The sequence below is a fragment of the Equus przewalskii genome, chromosome 21 (assembly GCF_037783145.1).
Source record: "Equus przewalskii isolate Varuska chromosome 21, EquPr2, whole genome shotgun sequence".
Lineage (NCBI taxonomy): Eukaryota > Metazoa > Chordata > Mammalia > Perissodactyla > Equidae > Equus > Equus przewalskii.
In genome coordinates, this window is record NC_091851.1 from 45273971 (window position 1) to 45297307 (window position 23337).

The 23337-nt window shown below is 50.9% G+C and overlaps 2 protein-coding genes across 5 annotated transcripts; one reads left to right on the forward strand and one right to left on the reverse strand.

Annotated features, from left to right (window-relative positions):
* The first annotated feature begins 359 nt into the window (after window positions 1-359).
* NELFCD (negative elongation factor complex member C/D) lies at window positions 360-12442 on the forward strand. 4 transcript variants are annotated; one of them, XM_070589638.1, is made up of 15 exons: window positions 360-535; window positions 4369-4484; window positions 4729-4838; window positions 5674-5783; window positions 6877-6984; window positions 7465-7617; window positions 7836-7966; window positions 8661-8826; window positions 9140-9274; window positions 9701-9840; window positions 10567-10681; window positions 11030-11125; window positions 11210-11350; window positions 11711-11840; window positions 11938-12442. In XM_070589638.1, the coding sequence occupies exons 1-15, from the start codon at window positions 449-451 to the stop codon at window positions 11970-11972; spliced, it is 1773 nt and encodes a 590-aa protein (XP_070445739.1). In that variant the 5' UTR covers window positions 360-448; the 3' UTR covers window positions 11973-12442. The 4 variants fall into 4 exon arrangements, 2 of the variants coding, with proteins under 2 accessions (XP_070445739.1, XP_070445740.1); XR_011531243.1 differs by having other exon boundaries at window positions 379-535; window positions 11210-11261; XM_070589639.1 differs by having other exon boundaries at window positions 389-535; window positions 4372-4484.
* A 55-nt stretch (window positions 12443-12497) lies between these two features.
* Window positions 12498-21594, reverse strand: CTSZ (cathepsin Z). The gene is made up of 6 exons (XM_008541449.2): window positions 21290-21594; window positions 20678-20841; window positions 16494-16673; window positions 14515-14665; window positions 13974-14136; window positions 12498-13094 (listed from the first exon to the last, which is right to left on the reverse strand). The coding sequence occupies exons 1-6, from the start codon at window positions 21427-21429 to the stop codon at window positions 12984-12986; spliced, it is 909 nt and encodes a 302-aa protein (XP_008539671.1). The 5' UTR covers window positions 21430-21594; the 3' UTR covers window positions 12498-12983.
* Window positions 21595-23337: the final 1743 nt, after the last annotated feature.

The following is a 23337-nucleotide window of genomic DNA, read 5'->3' on the forward strand; positions in this document are numbered from 1 at the left end:
CTGATTTTAAAAGAAATTAAAACATTTTGGTGGGCCCTAGACACAGTGCCTGATAAATCAGCCCTGCTCTTGCGTCAGACGACAAACTGATGCTCACAAGACCAAAAGTCGCAGCGAAGAAGGCGGCGAGCTGGGACCCACACCCAGGCCAGGTGTGAGTCTAGTTTGCAACTTCCATCCGGAGCTAAAACCCCTGGGACCCAACCAGACAGTGCTCCTGGATCAACTCGGGACGTTTACTGGGTGCGGTCCCTGCAGGTCTCCGGCCCGGCCCTGGGCGCCTGGAGCGAAGAACCTGGGACCGCCCTGCGTGCCCCAGACCTCCCTCCAGGCCCCGCCCCTCCCCCGGCCCCGCCTCCAGCCCGGAGAGGCGCGCGGCCGCGGGGGGCGGGGCCGCGCGTGCGCTCGCCCGCGGCGCGCTGCGCATGCGCCGTGTTTGCAAGCGAGGATGGCGGGGGCCGCTCCAGGCGCCATCATGGATGAGGACTACTTCGGGAGCGCGGCCGAGTGGGGCGATGAGGCGGACGGCGGCCAGGTGAGGGGGGCTCCGGGCGCCCCCGACGAGGGCTATTGGTCTCCGTCGCCGGCGCGCTGACCCCGCTCTCGGCGAGCCCGGCCCCGCGGTCCCCGCGAGCTTCAAGTGCCGCCCGCCCCGCCCCCCGAGCGGCGCGCCCCCCGCCGCCCGCGGGCCCCTCTCGCCGCCGCGCGCCCGGGGCCACGCGCGGCCTCTCCCCGCCTCCGGCCCCGCGCTTGCAGACGGGAGGGGTGGGGGCGGGCCCGGAGCCCTGTTGTCTGATCACGGTCGGCTGTCCCCTCCCCGGGCCTCAGTTTCCCCAGTGAAGGGCTCGCGCCGGCGCCCAGCCCGAACACGCGGTGACCCGCTGACCACTCCCTCTGGGCCAGCCCCACTGCCAGGCGCGGTGACTGCCTCGCCCCCCAAGGCGGGGCGGCCGTACTCGAAGGGGAGGGCTGGGTGCGGGGCCACACAGTTTTGTTTTTTCTTTTAAATAATTCAATCTTTCGAAAAATCTAACTCATCACGAGGGAAAAAGTTGAACTTTGGGCTTTCTTCCGTGTGTTTGACTGGTTTGCACACCTTACCCTGCAGGGCTTTGGGCTGACTTAATCCATCCTTGGTCCAAGTGGCGCCGAAAGATCTTCCAGCCTGGACCTTGCAGGGTTTGGTGTGGGGCGGAGAGCCCGGACTGGGGTCCCGGCTCGGCCGCTGTGTCCCGGCCTAACTGTGATCCGAAGACCTGCCCGCAGTGCAGCTTTACACGACGGCTTCTCGGGCCCCTCGCCTGCAGACTGATACAGCTGGTCTGGAGGGAGCCTGGGAATTTGCCTTCTGATGAGAGTCAGGATTAAAGATGTTTGGGAAATATTGAACGAATATTTTGAAGGAGGAAGGGATGACGTGGGGCGTACTTCGCTGAAAGGGGGACGGCGGTGCAAAGAGGTCATTGGAGGCGCAAAGACGTGGGCACAGGCGCTGTGTTCGCGGAACTAAGGGGAGTCCCGCGTGGTTAGTGGCCTGGTGGAAGCAGTGGCATGAGGTCCGGTAGGAAGCAGGTTCTGAAGGGCCTTTGAGAGCTGCTGCAAAGAGTCTCGGGCAGGGAGTGACCCGGTGAGATTCGTATGTTGGACCATTCCACGGTGTTGGAGGCTTATCATGGAGTGGATGGAGGGTCAGGTTTAGCTAGTTGGAGCCTGTGTTAGCTAGGTGTTTTCGTGCGTTAGCGCGTTCCACGCTCAAGGTTTTGGTTGGGTGTTCATTTTGTAAATGAAGAAAGCAAGGCCCAAAGACTTAGTGACCTGCCCACGTTCATGAAACTAATAAATGAAGGAATGGGGATCCAACCCAGGTCCTTTGTCTCCATTGCCACTTTATCAAACTGCTGACCACCGAAATGGTCTAAATGAAAGAAACTTAGGGTGTAAATTAGCTTAGCGGTGGGTTGGTGTATCCTGTTTAAAATGTCACATACTTGTCACATGGAGCCTTCAAGTCACAGAGTGTTAGAACTAGGGCGTATCTAAGGACCCTCTAGTCCCCCGCCCTCACTTTATAAGCAGAGCTCTTCAGTTACCTGCCCTAGGTTATGCAGTCAGGAATGGCAGAGCCACACCTAGACCCCTCTCTGGGAGGTTGGGGAGTCTCATGTTTGCAGAACTTTAATCATCCTAATTCGGCCCACTGACCATAATTGGCTCTCACTGATGAAGGGTAGAACCAGGTGTTCATTTCATGTTCATTCTGTGACTGCTTGGAGGAGGGAGAGAACGCCAAGAAAGGTGAGTGACAGGGGTGGCATGAGCTGAATTTTGGAAGACAGTATTAGGTCAATTTTTGTGACCCTGATTCTCTTCACTTAACACCATGTTAGGTGGATTGTGGGAGGTAGGAAGATGTGTAAGAAGGCTACTGTGATGAGTCCAGATGATAGACGCTAAGAGCTACTGAAATGCACATAGTGTAGTCTGGCTTCCGGTTGCCATTGGGGAGTAGCAAGAGATGAGACTGGCCAGGCGAACAGGTGGAAGGTTAAGGTTATGGATGTCTATCTTGGATGTCTTTGTTGAGGGAGATAAGAAACTTTAAGCAAGAGAAAGACATAAGTTTTACGGCTTATGAAGCTCATTGGGGCATCAGTGTGAAAGATGTTGGGAAGGAAGGAATGAAATTGAGCCATGAGGGGAATATCACTACTGCCCAAAATAAGGAACAGTAGAGGTAAAGACGGAAAGAAGGGCCCAATTGGACAGATATGTGTGAGATAGAATTGATGAGTCTTTATGACAGGAGGGAGGGAGGAGAAATTGAAGATGGCTCCTAGGTTTGTGGGTTTGGGGTCAACAGGTAGATAATGGAACCCTTTACTGGAATATAGGTTGTAGGAAGATTATCTGCTTAGAAGGAAACGATGAGGTCAGTTTTGGATCTAATCAGTTTGGAATACTAGTGGGGCATCCTATTGGAAATGAGAATAGACTGTTGAACACTTGAGTCTGGAGCTCAAGAGAGACAGACATCCAGGCTAAATTCTAGAGTTATGGGCAAGAAGGTGGCATGACCCAAGAGAAGACGTAGCAGAAGAGAAGAGGGTCCAGGGTAGAAGCCCAAGAATACAGGCGCATAAGGAGGAGTCTCAAGGGGAAGTCCGGCCTTCCTTCACAGCCTCTTCAAGGCCCTCACACAGATAGGGTCTGAGAGAACACTCCCTCGTCTGCTCAGGGAAGGCATCATGCTCCATCTGCTCCCGAAGCACTTGCTTTCAGGACATGAGTCTAGACCAGGGGTGGACAGACTTTTCTGTAAAGGGCCAGATAGTAAATATTTTAGGTTCTGCATGTCTCTTGTCACAGCTACTCAACTCTGCCATTATAGGGGGAAAGCAGCCGTAGATAGTATGTTTAAAAACTGAGTGTGGCTGTCCCAATAAAATTTTATTTACAGAAACAAGAGGAGGGCTAGATTTGGCCCTGGGGTCGTTTGCTGATTCCTGGCCCACCTCTTACCCCGTTATGTTAGAGTCACTTGCGTGGAGCTTGGTCTCTCTTACTAGTTTGTGAATTCTTTCAGCGGAGAAAGGCATACCTTGTCTTATATTTTCTTAGGTTCCCTGGTGACAAGCACAAGTGCTAAGTACAGAGTAAATATTCAGAAAGCATCTGCTTGTTATTTAGGATGACACTGTTCAAGCTGGGTAGACCTTGGGGTCATTCAGCCGTCATCATCACATCCTCATCCTGCTTTGTCCTTAGATTTGGTAACTTGTTTAAGGTTGCTTCCATGCAAACTGGGTTAGAATCCAGCCAGATGTGCTGATTTGAGGCAAGTCAATGGTCTTTACTTTCTAACTGCAAATTGATGGCTTATGCCTTCAAGAATCACTTCATCAGTCTTTGTTGGAAAGCATTAAATGGCACATATGAAATAATAATAGTGAAAACAATAATAGTTAACATCTGTCGAACTCTTACGAAATGTTAGGTACTGTGCTTGGCTCTTCCAAAAATTCTCTCATGGAATACTTATAACAGCCAAATGAGGGTAGGTACTATGATTATCTTTGTTTAATAGAGGAGGAAACGGATACCCAGAGAGGTCAGGAAACGTGTATGAGCGCTGGACATAAGTTCACTAGGGTGGAGTTGTGATTCAAACCCACTCGGTGTGACTCTGGATCCCGTTTTCTTAGCCACTCGTTAGTTGTTCGTCCTATATCATGAGATTGTTGTGAAAGAAAAATGAAATATTGTCTGTGGAATACTTTTGAAAGGGACAGCGTTATACAGATTTAAGCTGAGATTACAGGATATTTGTATTAATGAAAAAATTGCATGGCTCATGGCGTTTATCAACAGCAGGAGGATGATTATGGAGAGGGAGAAGATGATGCAGAGGTCCAGCAGGAATGCCTACATAAGTTTTCTACCCGGGATTATATAATGGAACCCTCCATCTTTAACACTCTGAAGAGGTATGTGAGAAAGGTTATTTGTATTGGGAGGAAGGTGGGTGATAATTCAGAGAAAGTTTTGTAATAAACCTAAAAGATGATATGTAAAAGTTAGAATAATGTGATATGGAATGGAAGGCTTCTAGGGGTCCCCCAACACTTAAAAAAACTTACTAACCTATCTCCCTCCTCGCCTCCCTGTTATCCATTCCCATGCCCATCTACATTCATTTTCGTGTAATAGCTTACTTGTTACTTTTTCTAGATATTTTCAGGCAGGAGGGTCTCCGGAGAATGTTATCCAGCTCTTATCAGAGAACTACACTGCTGTGGCCCAGACTGTCAACCTGCTGGCTGAGTGGCTCATTCAGACAGGTGCTTTGTGGGTGCCCCTGTCCTGGGTAGTCAACCCCCCCCTTTTTTAAATAGACCTATGGATCATTATGATGCTGATAAATTGGAAAGGCCTTCTGTGTTTTCCTGGTTTTTCAGTCTTAAATAAGTAAGAACTGAATTTCTTACCCATCTTCATCTGCTTGATTCTTATCTTTGATTCAGTAATTGAGGTTTACAGATAGCCTGCAAATGTGATTCTCATTGAGCTGTTTTCCCTACCATGTTGTAGAATTATAGGATTATACAGTGTATGTTCAGTGTGTCATTTTTAAGAGGTCTATTATAGCAAGCAGTAAATGATGGATAATTTAGGACTGGGTATGATTATGGCTTTTAGCTAATATGATCAAAGTAGAGCCTTACTGTAAATCCACTAAACTGGGTGCAGATGACATCACTGAGTAAGTACTGTCCGGAAACTAGTCGATTCATTGCTGTCACAGTGATTAGATGCCAGTGTGTCTCTTGGCTGGCATCTGCTCTCTGCTGCTTTGTTGGAGTATGTCTTTCCATCTCTCCTACCTGTCTGTTTTGCCAATTTGTCCTTGTCTTTAGCGAGGTTTTGAAGATGTTGTCCTTTCCACGTAGACAAGGGTAGAACATCCTTCTGTGTTCTGCCCTATGCTCCTTCTTGGGTCTTACCATTGAATATGATTAATAAATATTAATTTTTATAAGAGGTCCAAAATCTTAAGTGGACATGAGCAATTCTGTTGTTTGATTCACAGACTTTTGACCTGACTGCTTTTTCCTGAAGTAATATACAAATTCAGAGATTGCCGTTTTCCATCTGGTTGCTTTCATTTTTTTTCAGGTGTTGAACCAGTGCAGGTTCAGGAAACTGTAGAAAATCACTTGAAGAGTTTATTAATCAAACATTTTGACCCACGCAAAGCAGATTCTATTTTTACTGAAGAAGGAGAGGTGAGGAATCTTTTCTTTTTCTAATACCAGTTCCTAGGGTCTTTTGCTAATTCCTTGTGTACAGTGGAGTATGGCATATTATGTAAGTAATGTAAGAGTTGGGTACTAAAATCAGGGTGTGAGACAAATTGCACAGAGTCGGAGTTGCCCTTTAAATGCTATACTCAGTGTACTGAGATCTTGCATGCAGAGAGGCACACAGGTACCGAGTGGAGAGGAGGAACAGCAGATTCACACCTCACTCTAGGGCACAGGCTCTGAGTGGTGTGCTGTACTTGTTTGAGTCCTTCAAGAAGCAGACGCCAAGACAGGATTTAGACGTGCAGGAGATTACGGAGGACACACTTGTGAGGGAAGCTGGGTTGGGGCTGCAGGAGCTGGGGGAGGCATGATGCAGTCAGACCCCTGAAGGCAAGAGGGAAGGAAGGATGGTTGGGTAGGAGGAGTCTTAGACGATAGTGCAGTTTTCAGAAGGCTTCAACAATGTCACTGGGTAGTCCTCAGCTGTCACTGGAGCCCCATGTCTCCTAGGAACAGGCCTGCCTCAGGAGCCCTGCCGCACTCAGTCAGTGGCTGGGAGCAGCCCATGGGAAACCTAGCCTTGGGACAAATGGGAGGTGGATCCAGAGTGCAGCCCGCAGTCCGTCAGTCACGCAGAAGAGCTGAGAGACACATTTTCATGGCCACTACACCTGGTGATGGACAAAACCACCTGTGCTATTTAAATTGCCTTTTTCTCTTTCACCAAGGGCATACAGCTGATTTAGCAGGAGTCAATTGTGCGTATGATGCAGCTCCACTGCATACGTGCTTCCACTAGACTCTCCTGTGTCTCCAGGAAGCACCTGTCAGTGAGCTCTTGGGCAGAGTCGGATCTTCCAAGAGCTCTGTGTGGGCATTCAGGGGCTCTGGCTCCGCCACTCGGCTACCCATGTGGCCTCACCACCTCCAGGTCTGCTTCCTTCTCTGGGGACTGCAGGGCCAGACCTCACAAGGGCTCTTCCAGCTGTAATATTCTGTGATTTGTTTATACAACATAATCTTCACTTAAGCTAAGGCTAGGCCTCTTATCTTGCTGTTTGTTTGTTGGCAGACTCCAGCGTGGCTTGAACAAATGATTGCACATACCACATGGAGAGACCTTTTTTACAAACTGGCTGAAGCCCATCCAGACTGTTTGATGCTTAACTTCACTGTTAAGGTAGGAAGAGTATTGGAGACAGATAAAAGTGTTTATGAGTGAGGGTTATTTTATGTTGGTTGGTGGTCTGTTTCCTTTGAAAGGTCATATTTGCTGTTGTTAGTAAAAGTCTTCATCGTTTCACTTTAGAAAGTCATACATTGAGAAAGAAAAGCATAGAATATGTACCTGTGTTTGTGGATCAACAGGGACTATGTTTTAGGATTTGCAGGAATGTATTTATAGAGTCTGTTGTGTTCTGAGAGGAGCCTTTAAGAATGTCTCCTTAATCTTATACACAAAGAAACCAAGGTGGGGTGGTTAGCCTGGGCCACAAACCTAGTTAGTGGTGAAGCAGGGATCAGAGTAAAGGTTTGAGACCTGAGACCACTGCTTACTTATCCCAGCTCACCACAAACACTGATGACAAGTCAACCTTCTCTGAAATGTGTGGTCACTACTTGTTGACACTTTCTTTGGCTTCTTACTTTTGTATTGTAGCTTATTTCTGATGCAGGGTACCAGGGGGAGATAACCAGTGTATCCACAGCTTGCCAGCAGTTGGAAGTGTTTTCTAGAGTACTTCGTACTTCTCTAGCTACAATTTTGGATGGAGGAGAAGAAAACCTTGAAAAAAACCTCCCTGAGTTTGCCGTAAGTTCTTTACTTTATGTATTTCAGATTAGAAGGAACCTGTTTTGGGTCTTGCATTTTCAAACATAAAATGCTCCTTTCCTTTAGAGAATGTCCAGGTCGCAACGCACCTTCCAAGATAATAACTTCCACGCAGGAGAACTGTTGAAGTTGGACTCTTTCCTCTACGTATGTCATTGCTGCAATCATGAAACCCCAAACTCTCTCTCTGTTTTCAGAAAATGGTGTGCCACGGGGAACACACATACCTGTTTGCCCAAGCCATGATGTCTGTGCTGGCCCAGGAAGAGCAAGGAGGCTCCGCCGTGCGCAGGATCGCTCAGGAAGTTCAGCGCTTCGCCCAGGAGAAGTGAGAGGCGGTGTTTCTGCCTACCCTAGTCCTCACTAGGTGCTCTCCACAAAATCACCCCCCGCCCCATTTCCACAGGCACAGACTCTAGGTCCTCCTATTTTGACCTATAGGTAAACTTGCTTTTACCCAGTAGAGCTGGAAAAGTCAGGGTAATTTTAAATGTAGAGAGCTTGCTTTCTAAAGTATTGCTTTGATGAATATTTTGTAAAGTATTTGATTATTGTTCAATTCACTGGATTTATGAACCTGTATTTTCATGTAGTAGGATTCATCAATAGCAAATAACAAATCTTGAAATAGTTATTCAGCAGTCTAATTGTTATTTTGTAGTACATATCTTACAGAGCAAAATTAGCTCTTCTTATCTTTCTTTTCTACTAATGGACTCTTAGTAAGATATTTGAAAAGTGTGTGGTTCCTTTTAGAAAGTCTGTGAGCTGTATTTGAATCCTTCTTTCCCAAGTCGCTCCAAATGTTGTTTTCATAGCTCAGTTGGTAGACCAGTGAATGACATAAACATGAAAACCCAGAGGGATCCATACTACTCAAAGTATTAAATGTGAAAAAAGGATGAGAAGAAGGAAGGAGGGAAGGAGCAAGGGAGGGAGAGAAGGAAGGAGAGGGAAGGGAAGGGTCATTAACAACATAGCCCACCTTATTAACAATGGGATATGTGACTTTTTCCATCAAGGGGCCATGATGCCAGTCAGATCACACTAGCATTAGGCACAGCTGCCTCCTACCCCAGGGCTTGTCAGGCCCTTGGTGCTATGTTGTCCAAAGGAGCCCTGAATCCAGCCGACATCACAGTCCTGTTCAAGATGTTTACAAGCATGGACCCGCCTCCTGTTGAACTTGTAAGTTGCTTTTCATTTTAATAATAAGATGGGATACCCGCATTGTTCATCATAAGGGTTATTTTGGAAAGTCTGTGTTTCTCTTAATTCTCTTAAGTCAGTGAGTGCAAATTCCTGTTGAAATGTTTCTGTCCTGTTCCTGGTCCCATCACTCTCTCAGAGCTGCACACATTAGTGCACCTGTTGGGCAGAGCGCAGCAGCGGGGTGGGGGTGGGGGAGTGAGTGGCATGCCCTCACTCCTGCCCTAAGTGGGTGTGGACTTACCTGCCATCTCTCTCCTGCATTCCTTTCAATGGCCTTGTTTCTCCCCAGATCCGAGTGCCAGCCTTCCTGGACCTGTTTATGCAGTCACTCTTTAAACCAGGAGCCAGGATCAACCAGGACCACAAGCACAAGTACATCCATATCTTGGCTTATGCAGCAAGTGTGGTTGAGACCTGGAAGAAGGTACTGTCAGTTCTGAGAATCGATGGACTTTTAGGGAGATAAGTAACCTCCTCTCTTTAGCATTATTTGGAAATTTTGGCTGCAAGAAATCATGAGCCCATCTAGTTTCAGAAATATCTTTTCTCGTGTTTATGCATAGAGTGCTAAATGTCTCAAGAAAATGTGCATAGTGTCTATACTGCTTATTCAAACTCTAATTGAAGCGTGAGTAAAGAAATGAAACTGACTTCCCCGAGCTGCAGACCAACACCAGTCTCACTGGTTTCAGTTTCTCTATGCTGGGTGACTGAAGTTTGACAAGTAAATTGACTCCTGACTTGAGAGATAGGGAAGGTGCTTTGCAGAGAGAAGTGGCCAATCCCACATTACCCCAACTGCAAGGGTGCAGGCTCCGTCAGGATTCACCACTGTTGCCTGTGTTTTCAGAACAAGCGAGTGAGCATCAATAAAGATGAGCTGAAGTCAACATCGAAAGCTGTTGAAACTGTTCACAATTTGTGTTGCAATGAGAACAAAGGGGCCTCTGAACTCGTGGCAGAGTTGAGTACACTCTATCAGTGTATTAGGTAAGCAAAATGAAACTTATTTCTAAACGTAATCCTTTTGGGAGGAAGTGGCTTGAGTTTTCAATTAAAAGCTCAAAAAACATAAAAGCTTCAGAGATACTTACTTATTTATTTTTTCTTTTTAAAACATATGCAGAGAACTTTAAACTGTTTTAGCGGTGTAATTTTCAGAGCTTTGCTTGCCAGAAGTCTGTTTACAAATTAGACTTAAGAAAAAGGAAGACCAACCAGAATTATAAAAATTGATTTGAAGAAAAAGGTCTATTTACAGTAAAAGGCCAACAAAAGATTGCTGCCATAGAAGTGATTTGCAATTATGCCAATTATATACGTAAGTAGTCACTAGGAAAGCTTACAAATTGGCTGTCCTCTCAGGCAGTTGAATCTTTCCCCGGTTAATTTGTACTAGGGACAAAGAAGGGATTTGCTAAATAAGAGTAAACTTCACCCCAGCCCACTAAGCTCACTGTTTTGCATTAATGATCTTTTCCTTTTAAACCAGTAAAGTGGTTTAAAGTAAGCTGAGAATTGGGTTCTTGCACTGCACGTTTGAGAGGATGCTGACTCATCAGACTGTTCACTACGAAGCATGTCCCTGGCAGGGCATCTTGAAGAGTGAATTGATGGGCTGGATTGAGCTTGTTGTTTTATAAACCTTTCTAACCATTTAATTTTGGTGTTTGTTTTTCTAAAAAACTTGTTTAAGGAAGCATTATTTACCTGTAGGTTTCCAGTGGTAGCAATGGGTGTGCTGAAGTGGGTGGATTGGACTGTCTCAGAACCAAGGTACTTCCAGCTGCAGACTGACCATACACCGGTACACCTGGCACTGCTGGACGAGGTAGGCGGGCTCCAGGACCGTGTTCAGCATGCTCTCTGTGCCTTGTACTGTTTATGCCTGTACTTCTCGCACATCTGTTCAGTGAGTTCAAGAGACACTCTTTTCAATGAGGATTTTCCTTTTAAGGAACTAGTTTCAACAACTCTGTAGATTTCTCAGTTTTTATCAAGTCCCTGAAGGGATGAGAGATGGTACAGAAGCTGACCAGCCCTGGGGCAAGTGTTGAGTACCACCATTGTCAGCGAGAAGCTGTCTTTGGTGGCTGTGACAATGATAGTTCTCTACGCTGATGGTGAGACCAGAGACCCAACCATAGTGCTCAGTGCGGCTTCCTTTGGCCTGTTGTAGATCAGTACCTGCCACCAGCTTCTGCACCCCCAGGTCCTGCAGCTGCTTGTTAAGCTTTTTGAGACTGAGCACTCCCAGCTGGATGTGATGGAACAGGTGAGCAGGTGGCCCATGGGGTTTGTCGTGCAGTTTGGGGAGAGGACCCCATTCTAATGGACTTCTCTGCCCCTACTCTTGTAGCTTGAGTTGAAGAAGACCCTGTTGGACAGGATGGTTCACCTGCTGAGTCGAGGTTATGTACTTCCTGTTGTCAGTTACATCCGAAAGTGTCTGGAGAAGCTGGACACTGACATTTCACTCATTCGCTATTTTGTAACTGAGGTCAGCAATACACTGTTTGTTTCACATTTCATACTATTGACACTAGCAGTGCCCTTTTTGGTTTAATTTACTTCATTTTGTACCTAACTGAGAACTGTGCTTTCTGATAATCATGGTGATAACAATGACATAGATACCACCTTACCAAGCACCTGCTGCCTGCAGGAACTTATTATGTGCTTTATCTGCATTACCACCTGGGTGTCTTAATGTTGGAGGCTGATGTTGTCAACAGGAAGCAAAAAGTGGGGAGAGAAGGGTGGTTTTCTCCTGACTGATTGCCGTTTCATTAGCATGTTGGTGCGATGCCGCTCACAGGCTGTGCGGGAGGAGGAATGACCTGGTGTTCTCTCCTCCTAGGTGCTGGATGTTATCGCTCCTCCATACACCTCTGACTTTGTGCAGCTTTTCCTCCCCATCTTAGAAAACGACAGCATCGCAGGCACCATTAAAACAGAAGGTGAACATGACCCTGTAACGGAATTTATAGGTATGGTTGACGTGAATGTCCCTTTGCTACAATTTTAAGTGTCATTTTTTACCTCCTGTTTCTAACCCAGTGACTGTTTGCCTTCTGTTTTTTAAAGCTCACTGCAAGTCCAACTTCATCCTGGTGAACTAATTTAGAGCACCTTCCAGAGCTGAAGTGGAACATTCCAGACCACTTGTGGAAAAATCCTTTCCAGAAACGTGTGTGAAGAGGCTCGGTCAGCATCTTGGAAATGGGCTCTGCTGGGGGAGGTGGATAACTCTGTTAGAAAGGAGAATGTTAGCAGCGTAAGTGAATTCTATTCACTTTCTCTACTGAGAACAGTCCGCTCTCCTTGTTGTAAGTCCAGGGCTGCCCCTGAATCCTGTTTACAGTGTTCTTTCCCCCCGTATAGAAGCTAGGTTCGTGTTACCTCTTGGGATGCAGCCAGTTGTCAGCCCCAAGGGTGGCAGGAATTCAGAAACAGACACTCAAACGAACTACTTTCAAAGTTGACTTAAGTTTTCTCACAAGAACCCGATTAGCTAGTTGATATTTTATTGTAATTGTTTTAATTTTCCAAGAACAAATAAAAAAAAAGCCATTCTGGGTTGGAAGGTGTAGATCCTGGTATTACGTTGTTGTTATGTGTAAATAAGGCACGTTCGGGCTCAGTTCTTGTGTGCAGTCATATTTTATTCATTGCTTGGGCAATTCGAAATTGCCATCGCCCCCGTCTGTCCCCACCATTGATTCTAAGGTGACATAAGAACTGGTGATAAATCTAAACTGTTTTACCTCTTAAATGCCACATCATAGATCACAGTTGCCAAAGAGAAGATAACGAACCATCTATTGAAGGAAATGGAGGCTATCGTCATGGCAGGGGAGCAGTCCTGTGCGGGTGTTTAAGGCATCCCACTGTAGACTCTTCTCTCGGGAATATTCTTTCAGCCGGTACCACATCGGTCTGCATTTTGAGGCACCCCTTCTAGGTGCTCAATGCCATTACCAGATGACAGATACCAGTTTGATTTGAATATCAACCCCCAGTTCCTTCAAACCATGGCAGTAGCAACCCAGTGCCTGTAACAATAGATCGGATCCCCTCTGGTTATAGTTCGTGATATTTCTTAAAAAACTGCTCTTCCGGGGACATCTGCCTTAAACGATGGGGTCCCCAAATGTGCAGGACTCCTCAATATGGAGGTTGTAATAGTTACCCTTCCCGTCTTTATAGGTGCTGGTCACTATCCTCATCCAGCCTCGCTCGCCCTGTGGGTGAGAAGTGGGATCGTACATTAGCTCAGCAACCCACAGACTCCTAATTCTCCCTCTGCTTTCAGGGTAGAGAATGGGCCTCCTCTCTACCTCATCACTCGGCCTCAGGCGGGGGGATGCAGCACCCAAACCACCCACTCCGCTGCCCCTTCCCTTTCCTGGGACCCACATTCAGAAATAACCTTTTGTGAAATTTTTAACTTAGTTAATATTTAATGGGTTTGTGGCCCTGTACACCAGAAGCTAATTAATGTCACAAAAATGTTGACTCCTTAGACCAGATGACTTGACTTCCTACTAATATCTCCATTTGTAGTCATTTAAGAAAAATTGACATTTCATCACTTTGACATTAATCACTTTCCCCCATTTCATATTAATGAATTTCTGTGTCTTAGACTGTTAATGGTTAATACTAAGTCTTAGAAATTAAAATTCTTGCAGTTAATTTATCTCCCCTGGATTTCTGGCCCAACTCAAAAATATGTTTGAAAAAAATTACACAGTATTACTTAGGAGCTCTGAAACTGACAGGAAGAAGAGTGTTGTAAAGGAATGAGCTAGCTAAACGGAAACCTCTAAAGCAGTGCTTCTCAGCCAGGGGGATTTCTCCCCAGGAGACATTTGGCAGTGTCTGGAGACACTGGTGGTGGTCACAAGCAGGGGACAGGGAGAAGGAGCTATCAGGATCTAGTGGGTGGGGGCCAGGGATGCACAGGACAGCGACAGCCCCCACACAACACAGAAGTACCTGACCCCACGTGTCACTGTGCTTGCTCCTGGGCTGGAGCAAGAGGCCCCTCTGCTCAGGGCCACAGTTCTTAGCTACAAAGCCAACAGAGCCATCACAGTTAGAATCTGGAAACATCTTACCCACGGTTCACCCCATGAATTCCGGACAATCCAGTACTCGATCCCATTACTGACACCCCACCCGGCCACAGAGACGATATGGTTTATGAAGGCCGTGTCGTGATATTCGGCGTAGATGCCTCCGGTGTAGTTAGCCATCTTTTCTGTGGCCATTATACCGCAGCTAAGAGCAAGCGATTAAAGAATTAGCATTTTAAAAAGAAAGAATTTACCATCTTCAGAAGTGGTCGTGTAAATCCAGCTCAGATAATCAGAGGATTCTGCCTAAACTTGTGCTGTTCCTCCTTGGTGTCCACCCTCCTGAACAGCACCAGCATCCCCACAGCGCTCGCTGCAGCCCTGGGGCCTTTGCATGAATGGTGCACTTCACTCACAGTAACCCTTTGAGGGGCACGTTAGTTGAGCTTTACTTCTGAGAAAACGCACGTGGCCGCTGTGTCCCCAGCCTAGTGAGTAAAGTTGGCCAGGACACGTGAAAACGGCCTCAGGTCCCATCCTCCTGCAGCGCGCCTGCCCCGGGCTGGCAGCAGTCTCCTCTCACCTGATGGGGCCATTTTTGTAGATTTCTGCCATCATCTTCTCCCTTCCGGAGAGGGAGCCGTAGTCGCTCACTTTCCAGATGGTGTAGTTTTGGATGGGATGGCACTCCTTGAATTCAGTGCATGTTCCACATTGGTTAAACTTGTCACACTCTGAGGGACAGCATGGAAAGTTAGCGTGAGACCGTCTCACCACTAACCCGCCCAAACCCACTCTCCGCTGTTCCTCTTTAGCTGGTAACGGAATCCTTTCGCCATCAGGTGCTGTTTAATTATGCTCTTCTTTCTGCTGCAAAGGATTTATGACAAGCCCTCCCCCCCCCCGCCTCGGTGGAGAAGAAAGGCAAACACTACTTAACGCATAGTAGGCACTCAGAAGACAGCTTTTTTGGTTTTCCTTTAAAAGCCCGGAGAAGGGCCTTTTCACAATACTCTACAGCTGAAGATGGAGTGTAATTAAATTATTAGCTCTTAATCAGATGATTCTATTGCTGGCTAGTGAATAAGCCAATACATTTGGAAAAAAGTAAGCATTTTCTGATTATTTTGGTTTGAGGAGGTATCAAGAATTAGGCTTAAAAAGACAAACTGCAGTACTTAGCTCTGTAAGACTCCACTCCATCCCCTTCGCTCCTCCCAGGCCCTGACATCCTCACTTTGTGACCCCCATCCTGCCTTGACCCTCGGCCTGCCTGTTCACCGCTTGCAGGCTACCTTTTGCTGTTAACAGTTTCCTATCTGTCCAGACTCCTCTCCCGGGACATGAAACTCCTTAAAGATTAAATTGTTGGCTTAACGTGTCCCTTGGACACCAAACGCCCAGTGCCCAGCACAACAAGAAAGTGGGGGATCTGTGGCCACATTTGCTAATACAAAGACAAGACTATTTGTTGCAAACAATCAGGTTCCTGATGAACTCCATCTGCCCCTGTCATGCTAGGTGGGTTGGAGGGGCCCGGCCTAGGCTGGACCAGACCAGTTCAGGGTGAGGCAGGCTGCGGCCCCAGGGGCCACCTGATTCTGTTCTCCTTCTCAGTGGGCCTTTTCTTCCCTTTCATCCGTCCTTCTCACTTCTCTGACCCCTGCTGTGTTTACCACTTCAACAAGACTCACCCACCCCGTCTGGGAGAATTCTTTCTGGCTGGGCAATATGGCCCAGGAGGCAAAGTGAGGGCATCCCACGGACACGAGACAGTGCTAGAGTATGCAGCACCACTTCAGAGGGCACGGGGGCTGGAGCAACCCTGTCATAGACGGAGAGAGCAGGGCGGAAGAGCACCCCAGGCTCCCCCGTCCTGCCGCCCTCCTCTCTCACAGCCTTTTGCGTTTGTTCCAGCTCTCTGCTCTGGCTACGAGGGAGCTCTGATGGGCAGGTGACTTAGACTGCTAATTATGGGTTTGAGGTTTGGACTTTCTCTTTCCTTCGGTTTCCAAGGGGAGCAGACTGGAAGGAATGTGCCAACGCCAGGAATTCCAGGCCAGCTTAGGTCGGCTGCTCCATGCAGCACCCCTCAGCTCCAAATCCACCTGAATGTGCACGGACCAGGTCCAGGGTCGTGGGGCGGGAACTGGGCTGATGCTTTTTCCAGGTGGGCCCCCTTGTTTCCAGTTCAGGGCAGTAGCCTGCCTGCTCTCCCCACCTGACTCCTGGAAAACTTTCTCTTCCCTCAACAAGGGCGGCATGCACCTCGTCCACGAAGCCACCAAAATGCCAACACGCCACAACCCAAAGCCCACAGCCAGGCCCAGCCACAGGAGACTGAGACACCCTCCCCAGGTCTCTTCTGTTGCTTCTCAACAAGGACTACAGGCTCCAGCTTCCTGCTCCCCCAGACTCACCAGGTTCAAGGTGGCAGGACACTCCCATCTCTGTCCCACCTTCCCCTAGCACCCTGGCCACAGAGCCTGTGAAGCCTGGGTTGGCTTAGGCTCCACGCAGCACTTTCCCTGGGAAGCAGGCGGTGGGGGCAGCAGAACCTACCCTGGTCCTTGGCCTGGTAGTTGTTGCAGGTCTCGTCAGGGATGCCATGCTCATGGGCGTACTCCCACACCTGCAGGTCATTGCCCCCCTCGCAGGAGCCCGCCTGGCCGCAGTCGATGACTTGTTGCACAGACAGCAGGGTGGAGGGCCACGCCCCCTTCCTTTTGATGTTGATCCGATCTGCAAGGCAGCACCCACACCTAGTCAGCACCCACCCTGCCCTACCTGCTGCTCCAGCTGCTGCACATCCCTCTCTGGAGAGCCCTCTCCCACAGACCTTTTCAAAAAGTCTCAGCTCTGCAGAGAGGCCTCCGCTGGCCCTTCCCAGGCACGGATGTATCCGCCCACTCACTGTAAGTGCCATGCGGGCAGGGCAAGGTCGGTGCTGCCTAGCTGTAGATGCCCCACGAGTGTCTGCTGAAGGGGTGAAAGGATGAAAACTCTACCCCCTGTGCCAGGTGGGCTGGCACCAAAGACAGAGCCAGGAACACAAGACACAGTCCCTACGCTCCTGGGGCCCCTCCGGAGACGGCCAGCGAGAAGCAGCTCCCTCGTCTTTCCACCACCCAGTCTACCAATTTTCTGCATCCACAAGCCCGTTTCCTGTGACAGCAGGTGGCGTGTCCCGACCCAAGGCTGAGATGGACCCCGCGTCCCTCTCTCCCACCACATCAGCACCTGTACAAGCACCTGGGCCAGCACCACCTCCACTTACTGCCACGGTTCTCCGCCTCCTAGCTCAGCAGCCAGGACAGCTGTCTCCACTCCACTCCCTCTTCTCTCTTCAGCCCCAGCCAAGCACACTTTCCACCCTTTCCCTCTGCTCAAGTCGCTCTGATCCAGGCCCATGGTCTCCACGCTGCTGCTTCTAATGGCTACTTCCCCTCCTCATCTGATCCCCTCTTCAGCAGCAGTCAGCAGCCTGGCCACTCCATCATTCTATATGCACCTCCTGCCCTGAGCTTCCAGTACACAACTGTCCTTGGACACCCTGCGCCTCACCGGAGCCCACTCCCTCCCTCTATGTTAGGGCGGCCACAGCCCGGCTCTGGTCTCTCCCTCCACTCCTGACTCATGGATCCACTCCCTACCTGAGCCACCCAAAGAAGGTCTAACCCACTTCTTAGCATGGCCCCAACACAACCATCCATTCCCCTCCCCCCTGCTCTTCGTCTTCCCCACACATCCACCGGTACACATTCACACCCACTGTGCGCCAGGCCCTGTTCTCCATGCTGGGAATACAGCAGCAAGCAAAGCAGACAGAAGCCTCGAGCCACACCCAGCTCACGGAGTGGGGGAGACAGGACAAGAAACAACGGTGAATGTGGAAGCATGAAGAACGCAGTGCTGTGAGGAACATAAAAGGGGAGAGAACTAGGGGGCATCCTTTACAGAGGGTGGCTGGGGACCTCTCGGGTGGCATCCATGGGAGGGAGGGAGCGTATTTGGGAGATCAGGTACTTGGCGTGAGAAGGTACATCCTGGGCTTCAGCCCTTAGCATCCAAACTGGGTCCCAACACAGAGCAGGGAGCCAGCTGACATAGGCTCTTGTAGGTCAAGAAGGATTTGTCTCTGTCTGCGTGACATCTTTAGAGGGTTTCAAGCAGAAGAGAAACATGATCAGACCTGGGTGTGAACAGGCTCGTTCTAGCTGTTTGGGACCTGACGGCAGGGAGGCAAGGGAGGCAGCAGGAGAGCAGTCCTGGCTCGGGCGGCAAGGCCCGGTGCACCGGGTGCAGGCCGGCGGCTCAGGCTGGGGTGCCGCGGGGGATGTGACAAGAAGCAGAGGAGTTGGGAATATATTTTGAAAGTAGAAGTGACAAATCTATGAGGGTGTAAGACAGAGGAACCAGCTGTGGCTCTAGGCTTCTGCCTGAGGAACAGGAAGGATGAGCGGCCGTTTAGTGAACCAGGGAGAAGAATCGGGTTTTCGGGGTGAGGATGGCAGTGGAAAAGACAAGCTGTTCAGATCTGAACACGTGAGGTGTGGGGTGTCAGGTGTTCAAGCAGAGGGAGAGAGGGCAGCTGGGTGTCAATGTCGAGTTCAGGTGAAGGGTCTGGATGAAGCAAAGGACGCAGTCCTGGAAAACCGGATGTTCGGAAGTTGGGAGGGCGAGGAGGCCGGTGGGAGGCGGGGTGCAGGGAAGGCCAGGGAGGCAGAAGGAGTTCCGGGCATGTGGTGGAAGGTGAGGAAATGTTTGGAGAGCTGAGCAGGCGCTACGAAGGAAGGTAAGGCCTGGGAGCTGACACTGGACCTGCCCCCGTGGCGGCCGGTGACCTTTGCAAGGACAGAGCCGGTGGAGTGATTCAAGGACAGAGGAGAGGAGCCCCGAAGTGGGATGCCAGCTGGAGGGGTGGGGTGGAGGCCCCTACGCATTTGTTCACAGTGAACCAGGGGCTCGGATGGGAAGGAAGGCCAACTGTGGTCTGCTGGGCCTATGCCCCTGGAAGTCCCCTTCTGGAGGCTTCTATTCTCTCAGGGAAACAGGAAGAAGGGCTCTGTTGCTGGGGAAGGTGTCAGATGGTTAAGGAGACAGAGGGAGAAGCAGTGGTGAGCTCTGGAGACAGAGTCCACTCCAGAAAGGTAGCAGGGCTGACCCTCTCAGTCAAGACCTGTCTGAAAAGGGATTGCGTCAAGGGCCACCTCCAGCCACCCACTCCCCTCCCCGCCCTGCAGTCTCCCGTGACTCCCTCTCTGACATCCCTCCAGGCTTCAGCCAGGCCCCTCCCCTCCCCAGGACCTAGTCAGCTCCCCCTCCCCCACCCATAGAGCCCCACCACTTTCAGTTCCTCAAAGCCAGCTCCATTCCTGCCCCAGCCTTTGCCCTGAACCTCAGCCTCAAGGCCTGGCCACACCCTGCCTGCCTGCTTGGCCCAAGGTCTTCCAGAGGCTCCGGCGGTTAAGCCTCTGGCTCCACATTCCCCTTGTCCATCTCCACTCCAGTCAGGGGGCCTTCTCAGCCACCCCTGAGGGCTCTAGTACCTGAAAGCGGGGCCTCAGCCTACCTGCCCCTACCTCTTCCTTCCTGAAGAGTCAGAAGTATGCTCCAGCCCCCAAAGAGAGACAGGGCAGGACCCTCAGGGAGACCCTGCCAGATGGCCCAGCTACAGCTGGCTAGCTCTGGGATTCAGACCCCACTGCTCATCCTAAAGGCAACCTAGCAGAGGTCCTGGACCAAAGCCCAGGCTTCTGGGCTTCCCCTCCGGGCTGTGAGACCATGGCCAAGTCTCCGACCTTCCTGCCAGGAGCCTCTGTTTCTTCATCTGCAAATTAGGAGCAACCGCAGGGCAGCTGGGAGGCTTAAATGAGAAGACGCACAGACAAGGGCGATGATGCCACCGAGCCTGGGCAAGCAGCAGTAGCCACACTGCTGTTAATCTGTTTAACACAACGCCGTACCTGCGGCAGGCCTGCCCAGTGAGATACCCAAGTCAGGCAGGAGGCAACGCACCCCAGCCCTCCCAGGGCCAAACTCCCAGTCAGAGAGCCCTTCTCCCATGGAATTCCAGTGCAACTTCAGGCTCCTGGAACCCTGGCTGCCGCTGGAGAGCCCCTCCCACATGCTACCAGGCGGGCCTGCGGCTAAAAGAAGGCCCAAGGCTGGTTTGAAGTCTCTCCTCCTCCCTCCTCTCCCAAGGGAGGGCCCACAGCCCTTTCAAGTGGTACAGTCCTCAGCTTCCCTGCTTCCTCACAAGCCTTCCTGCCCTGTGGCCAGCCGGCGAAGGAAGAGATGAGAAAACTGGCCAGCCTCGCTCAATACTCCAAGCCCAGGACAGGCATCTCCTCAAATATTAACCGCTGCTGAGAAGCAGCTTCCCAGGTGTCCCCAAACACCGGGAGGGGGTTCAGTGAGTTTAAATTTCTGGTTCCATCCCAAATGGCCGGGATCATAAGCTCTGGGAGAGAGAGGGTACCTGGGAGCTCCTTGTCACTGGGCGTCAGTCCTAGTCCTGCCTGCCACCCACAGGCCCACCCTGCACAGTGGAGACACCAACTAGCTTGTGTCACTTCGGCCTTTCCTCGATGGTGAGGGGCAGCAGAGGGCACAGGTCAGCTCCCCTGGGCCTGAGAGGCTCAGATACCCCCCATCCCAGGCTGAGAGTCGTGGCACCCTGACAAGGAGGCAGCCTGGATAGGCCTTCCTGTCCTGGTCAAGAGGGCCGTGGGGCCTCCACCTACCCGCCATGGCGCTGGTGCTGCCGTGGGCCCAGCAGGAGCCGCAGTACTGGGGGATGTGTTGGTTCCTGGTGACACTGACATAGTTGATGCCATCCACATTGCGCCAGTCCCACTCCTTGGGCAGATCCAATGGGGAGAGGTACTCATGAGGCCGAGGGTATGTCCTGGGAAGAGACCACCAACCCCAGGATCATCAGTGGGGCTCCTGGGGCCCTCTCCCCTCCCCAAAATGAGAGGGAACAAGAGTGAGCACCTCCATCACCAGGTGAGCGCATCTCACACTGGGAGACCCCGCTCTCACAGAATGTGAAGGAGGCAGGGCACCCCCAAATGCAGCAACCAGACTGCTCCCCAAGCAATGCCGCCAAACGCCAGGGAGGTGGGGCTAGCCTGCCCTCTGCGCAGGTGGGGCTTGTCCAACCCCAAACACCAGGGCTCCCCTGGATGGGAAAGAGCACGAGCGACTCTCAAAACAAAGGAGGATCCCACCCTCCAAGGTCAGGAGGGCAGAGGCCTTGGTTCCTGGCACCCCAAGGAGGCGGCAGGAGTCCCCAAAAGGCGGGAGTGCGCCCCAAGCCCCGGGAGATGGGCCAACCCCGAAGCCGGCCCGACCTGCGCCCCAGCTTGAACAGCTGGTCCTCCCGCAGGGGCCGATAGCAGCTCTGGCCTGAGCGGAAGTAGAGGCTGGCCCGCGCCGTGCCCGCCAGCAGCACGAGCAGCAGCAGCAGCCGCGCCGGCCCGGACGACGCCATGGCTCCCGCGCCGGGTCCTGATCCGGGTCCTGATTCGGATCTCCTGGGCGCCTCCGCTCCGGCCCGCGCCCTGCAGGCCCTCGTGCTCTGGCCCCGGCCCCTCCCGGCCCTTAAGGTGGCGGCGCGGGTGCCCGGACACACCCCCGGGGCGGGGCCGCCCGTCCTGCCCCGGGTGACCTCGGCCCCTCCCTGGCTGGCTGCCGCAGGGCCAGCCCCGAGCGGGCCGCTGGCCAGGGCCCCCGCCTCCGCCCCTGCTGGGGGTCGCCCGAACTCGGGTCTCGCATCAGGCCTTGGAGCCAGACCCCAGACCAGATCCCACCACTAGCCGCTAGCCACGTGGCTTGGTGGCTTGACTGAGTACATCATTATCAGACCTTCAGGGCTCCTGGGGCAGGGGGTGGGGGCTGCAGGGTCTGAATGGCCCTGCCAGCCATAGATTCCTGGGACCCTGGGCCCTGGAGAGGTGCCACTTGTCCCCACATCCCACTTGGGCCTAGGACTCCCTAGGAATGGGCAGGGATCTCCCCAAGTCCTGAGCTGTCCTGCCAGAATTGTGCCCTGGCCTGGCTTTCCGAACCCCATTTCCCAAAGGCCCGGGCCCTTTCTGGAGAGATGAATGTCCCTCACAGAGAACACAGGCGAGGTCCCCCCACACAATGCCCCTAAAGGAAAATTGCACTTGGCACATAAATCATTACTTCTATGTTCCAACTTCCAGAGATGCTTGAAAAGTTTCCTGCTAACAAAACTCTTCACAGGCAAATGGGGAACTGAAAGCAGAAGTGGGACCCCCCACGCCTTGATTTCTTAATGTACCATGAGTTTCTCCCTCCCTCCTGCTCCTCGTGAGTGGTAGTCATCCAAGCAGGTCACAAAATGGCCTTCCTCTTCTTGTAAGAAAAGGGTCAAGGCATTTTGTTCTAGGGCTCCCATAGGCCTTTGCTGTAGGGTCCTCAGATGAACTCAGTGGGTGCTCACCAGTTTCCGGCCACCCCTCCCTCTGCCCACACCAGGCCAGCAACCAGAAATCAAAATGGCGGCCCCTTTGATGCGGGTACCATGAGCTGAAGAGTCGAAAGAAAGATTTCTTGGACTCTCAAGGTCTGGCAGTGGTGCTCTTTTATTTAGAGAATAGTACGGAATAGCATGGGGACAGGACCCATGGGCAGTAAAGAGCTGCTGCCCCTGCTGCATGGGGACAGGACCCATGGGCAGTCAGAGCTCCTGCTGCTGCCCTAAGTTGAGGGTTAGAGCTAAATTTATAAGGCACGGGTACATGACTTATTTTTACTGGAAAAGAGAAAAGATGATGTAAAAAGTCATTAAATGATTTCAGTGCAGATGGGGTCTGGTTATCGTGCGGTCGTATAACTTTAGATACGAATCTGGTCATATAGATCGGCATGTAGGCGAGGATGCCCTGGGCTTCTGTCCCTGGGGCAGCCTCAATCCACACCATAAAAATCCACCGTGTCATATAGTTTGGCATGTAGGCCAGGTCACCTTGGGCTTCTCTACCTGGGGTAGCCTTAATCCACATCATAAACCCCCCCAAACCCATTTGGACCCGAAATATTTTGGGGATATGGACGGTGGTCAGTCTTCTGTAACTACTTCCAGCTGTACAAGGTCATAGAGCTGTCCCTAAATGGGGCCATAGGTATAGGCAGGAAGTTCAGTGGACTGGAAGGCTGCACCAGTGGAGTCCAAGGCTGACAAGGTCCACGGATCCTCTGGAGACGAGAGAATCATTTGACGAGAGGTGGTCAAGGAGGTGAAACTTTGTTAACATGTGGAAGACAAACAATGAAATAGACAACAAGTTATAATAAGAAATACTAGCAATATGATTAACCCAATGAATAAGGTTTGGATAGTAGTCCAGAAACCTGGTCCTGACCAGGAGTT

What these genes read in the sequence shown, in the direction of transcription:
- NELFCD (XM_070589638.1), top strand. Translation starts at nt 449, where the DNA reads ATGGCGGGGGCCGCTCCAGGCGCCATCATGGATGAGGACTACTTCGGG. An exon ending in TGGTTGAGACCTGGAAGAAG is followed by an intron (nt 9,275 to 9,700) that starts GTACTGTCAGTT and finishes CTGTGTTTTCAG; the next exon opens with AACAAGCGAGTGAGCATCAA. An exon ending in ACCTGGCACTGCTGGACGAG is followed by an intron (nt 10,682 to 11,029) that starts GTAGGCGGGCTC and finishes GGCCTGTTGTAG; the next exon opens with ATCAGTACCTGCCACCAGCT.
- CTSZ (XM_008541449.2), bottom strand. Translation starts at nt 21,429, where the DNA reads ATGGCGTCGTCCGGGCCGGCGCGGCTGCTGCTGCTGCTCGTGCTGCTG. An exon ending in CTGTTCAAGCTGGGGCGCAG is followed by an intron (nt 20,842 to 21,289) that starts GTCGGGCCGGCT and finishes GTCTCTTCCCAG; the next exon opens with GACATACCCTCGGCCTCATG. An exon ending in ATTCATGGGGTGAACCGTGG is followed by an intron (nt 13,095 to 13,973) that starts GTAAGATGTTTC and finishes TCTCACCCACAG; the next exon opens with GGCGAGCGAGGCTGGATGAG.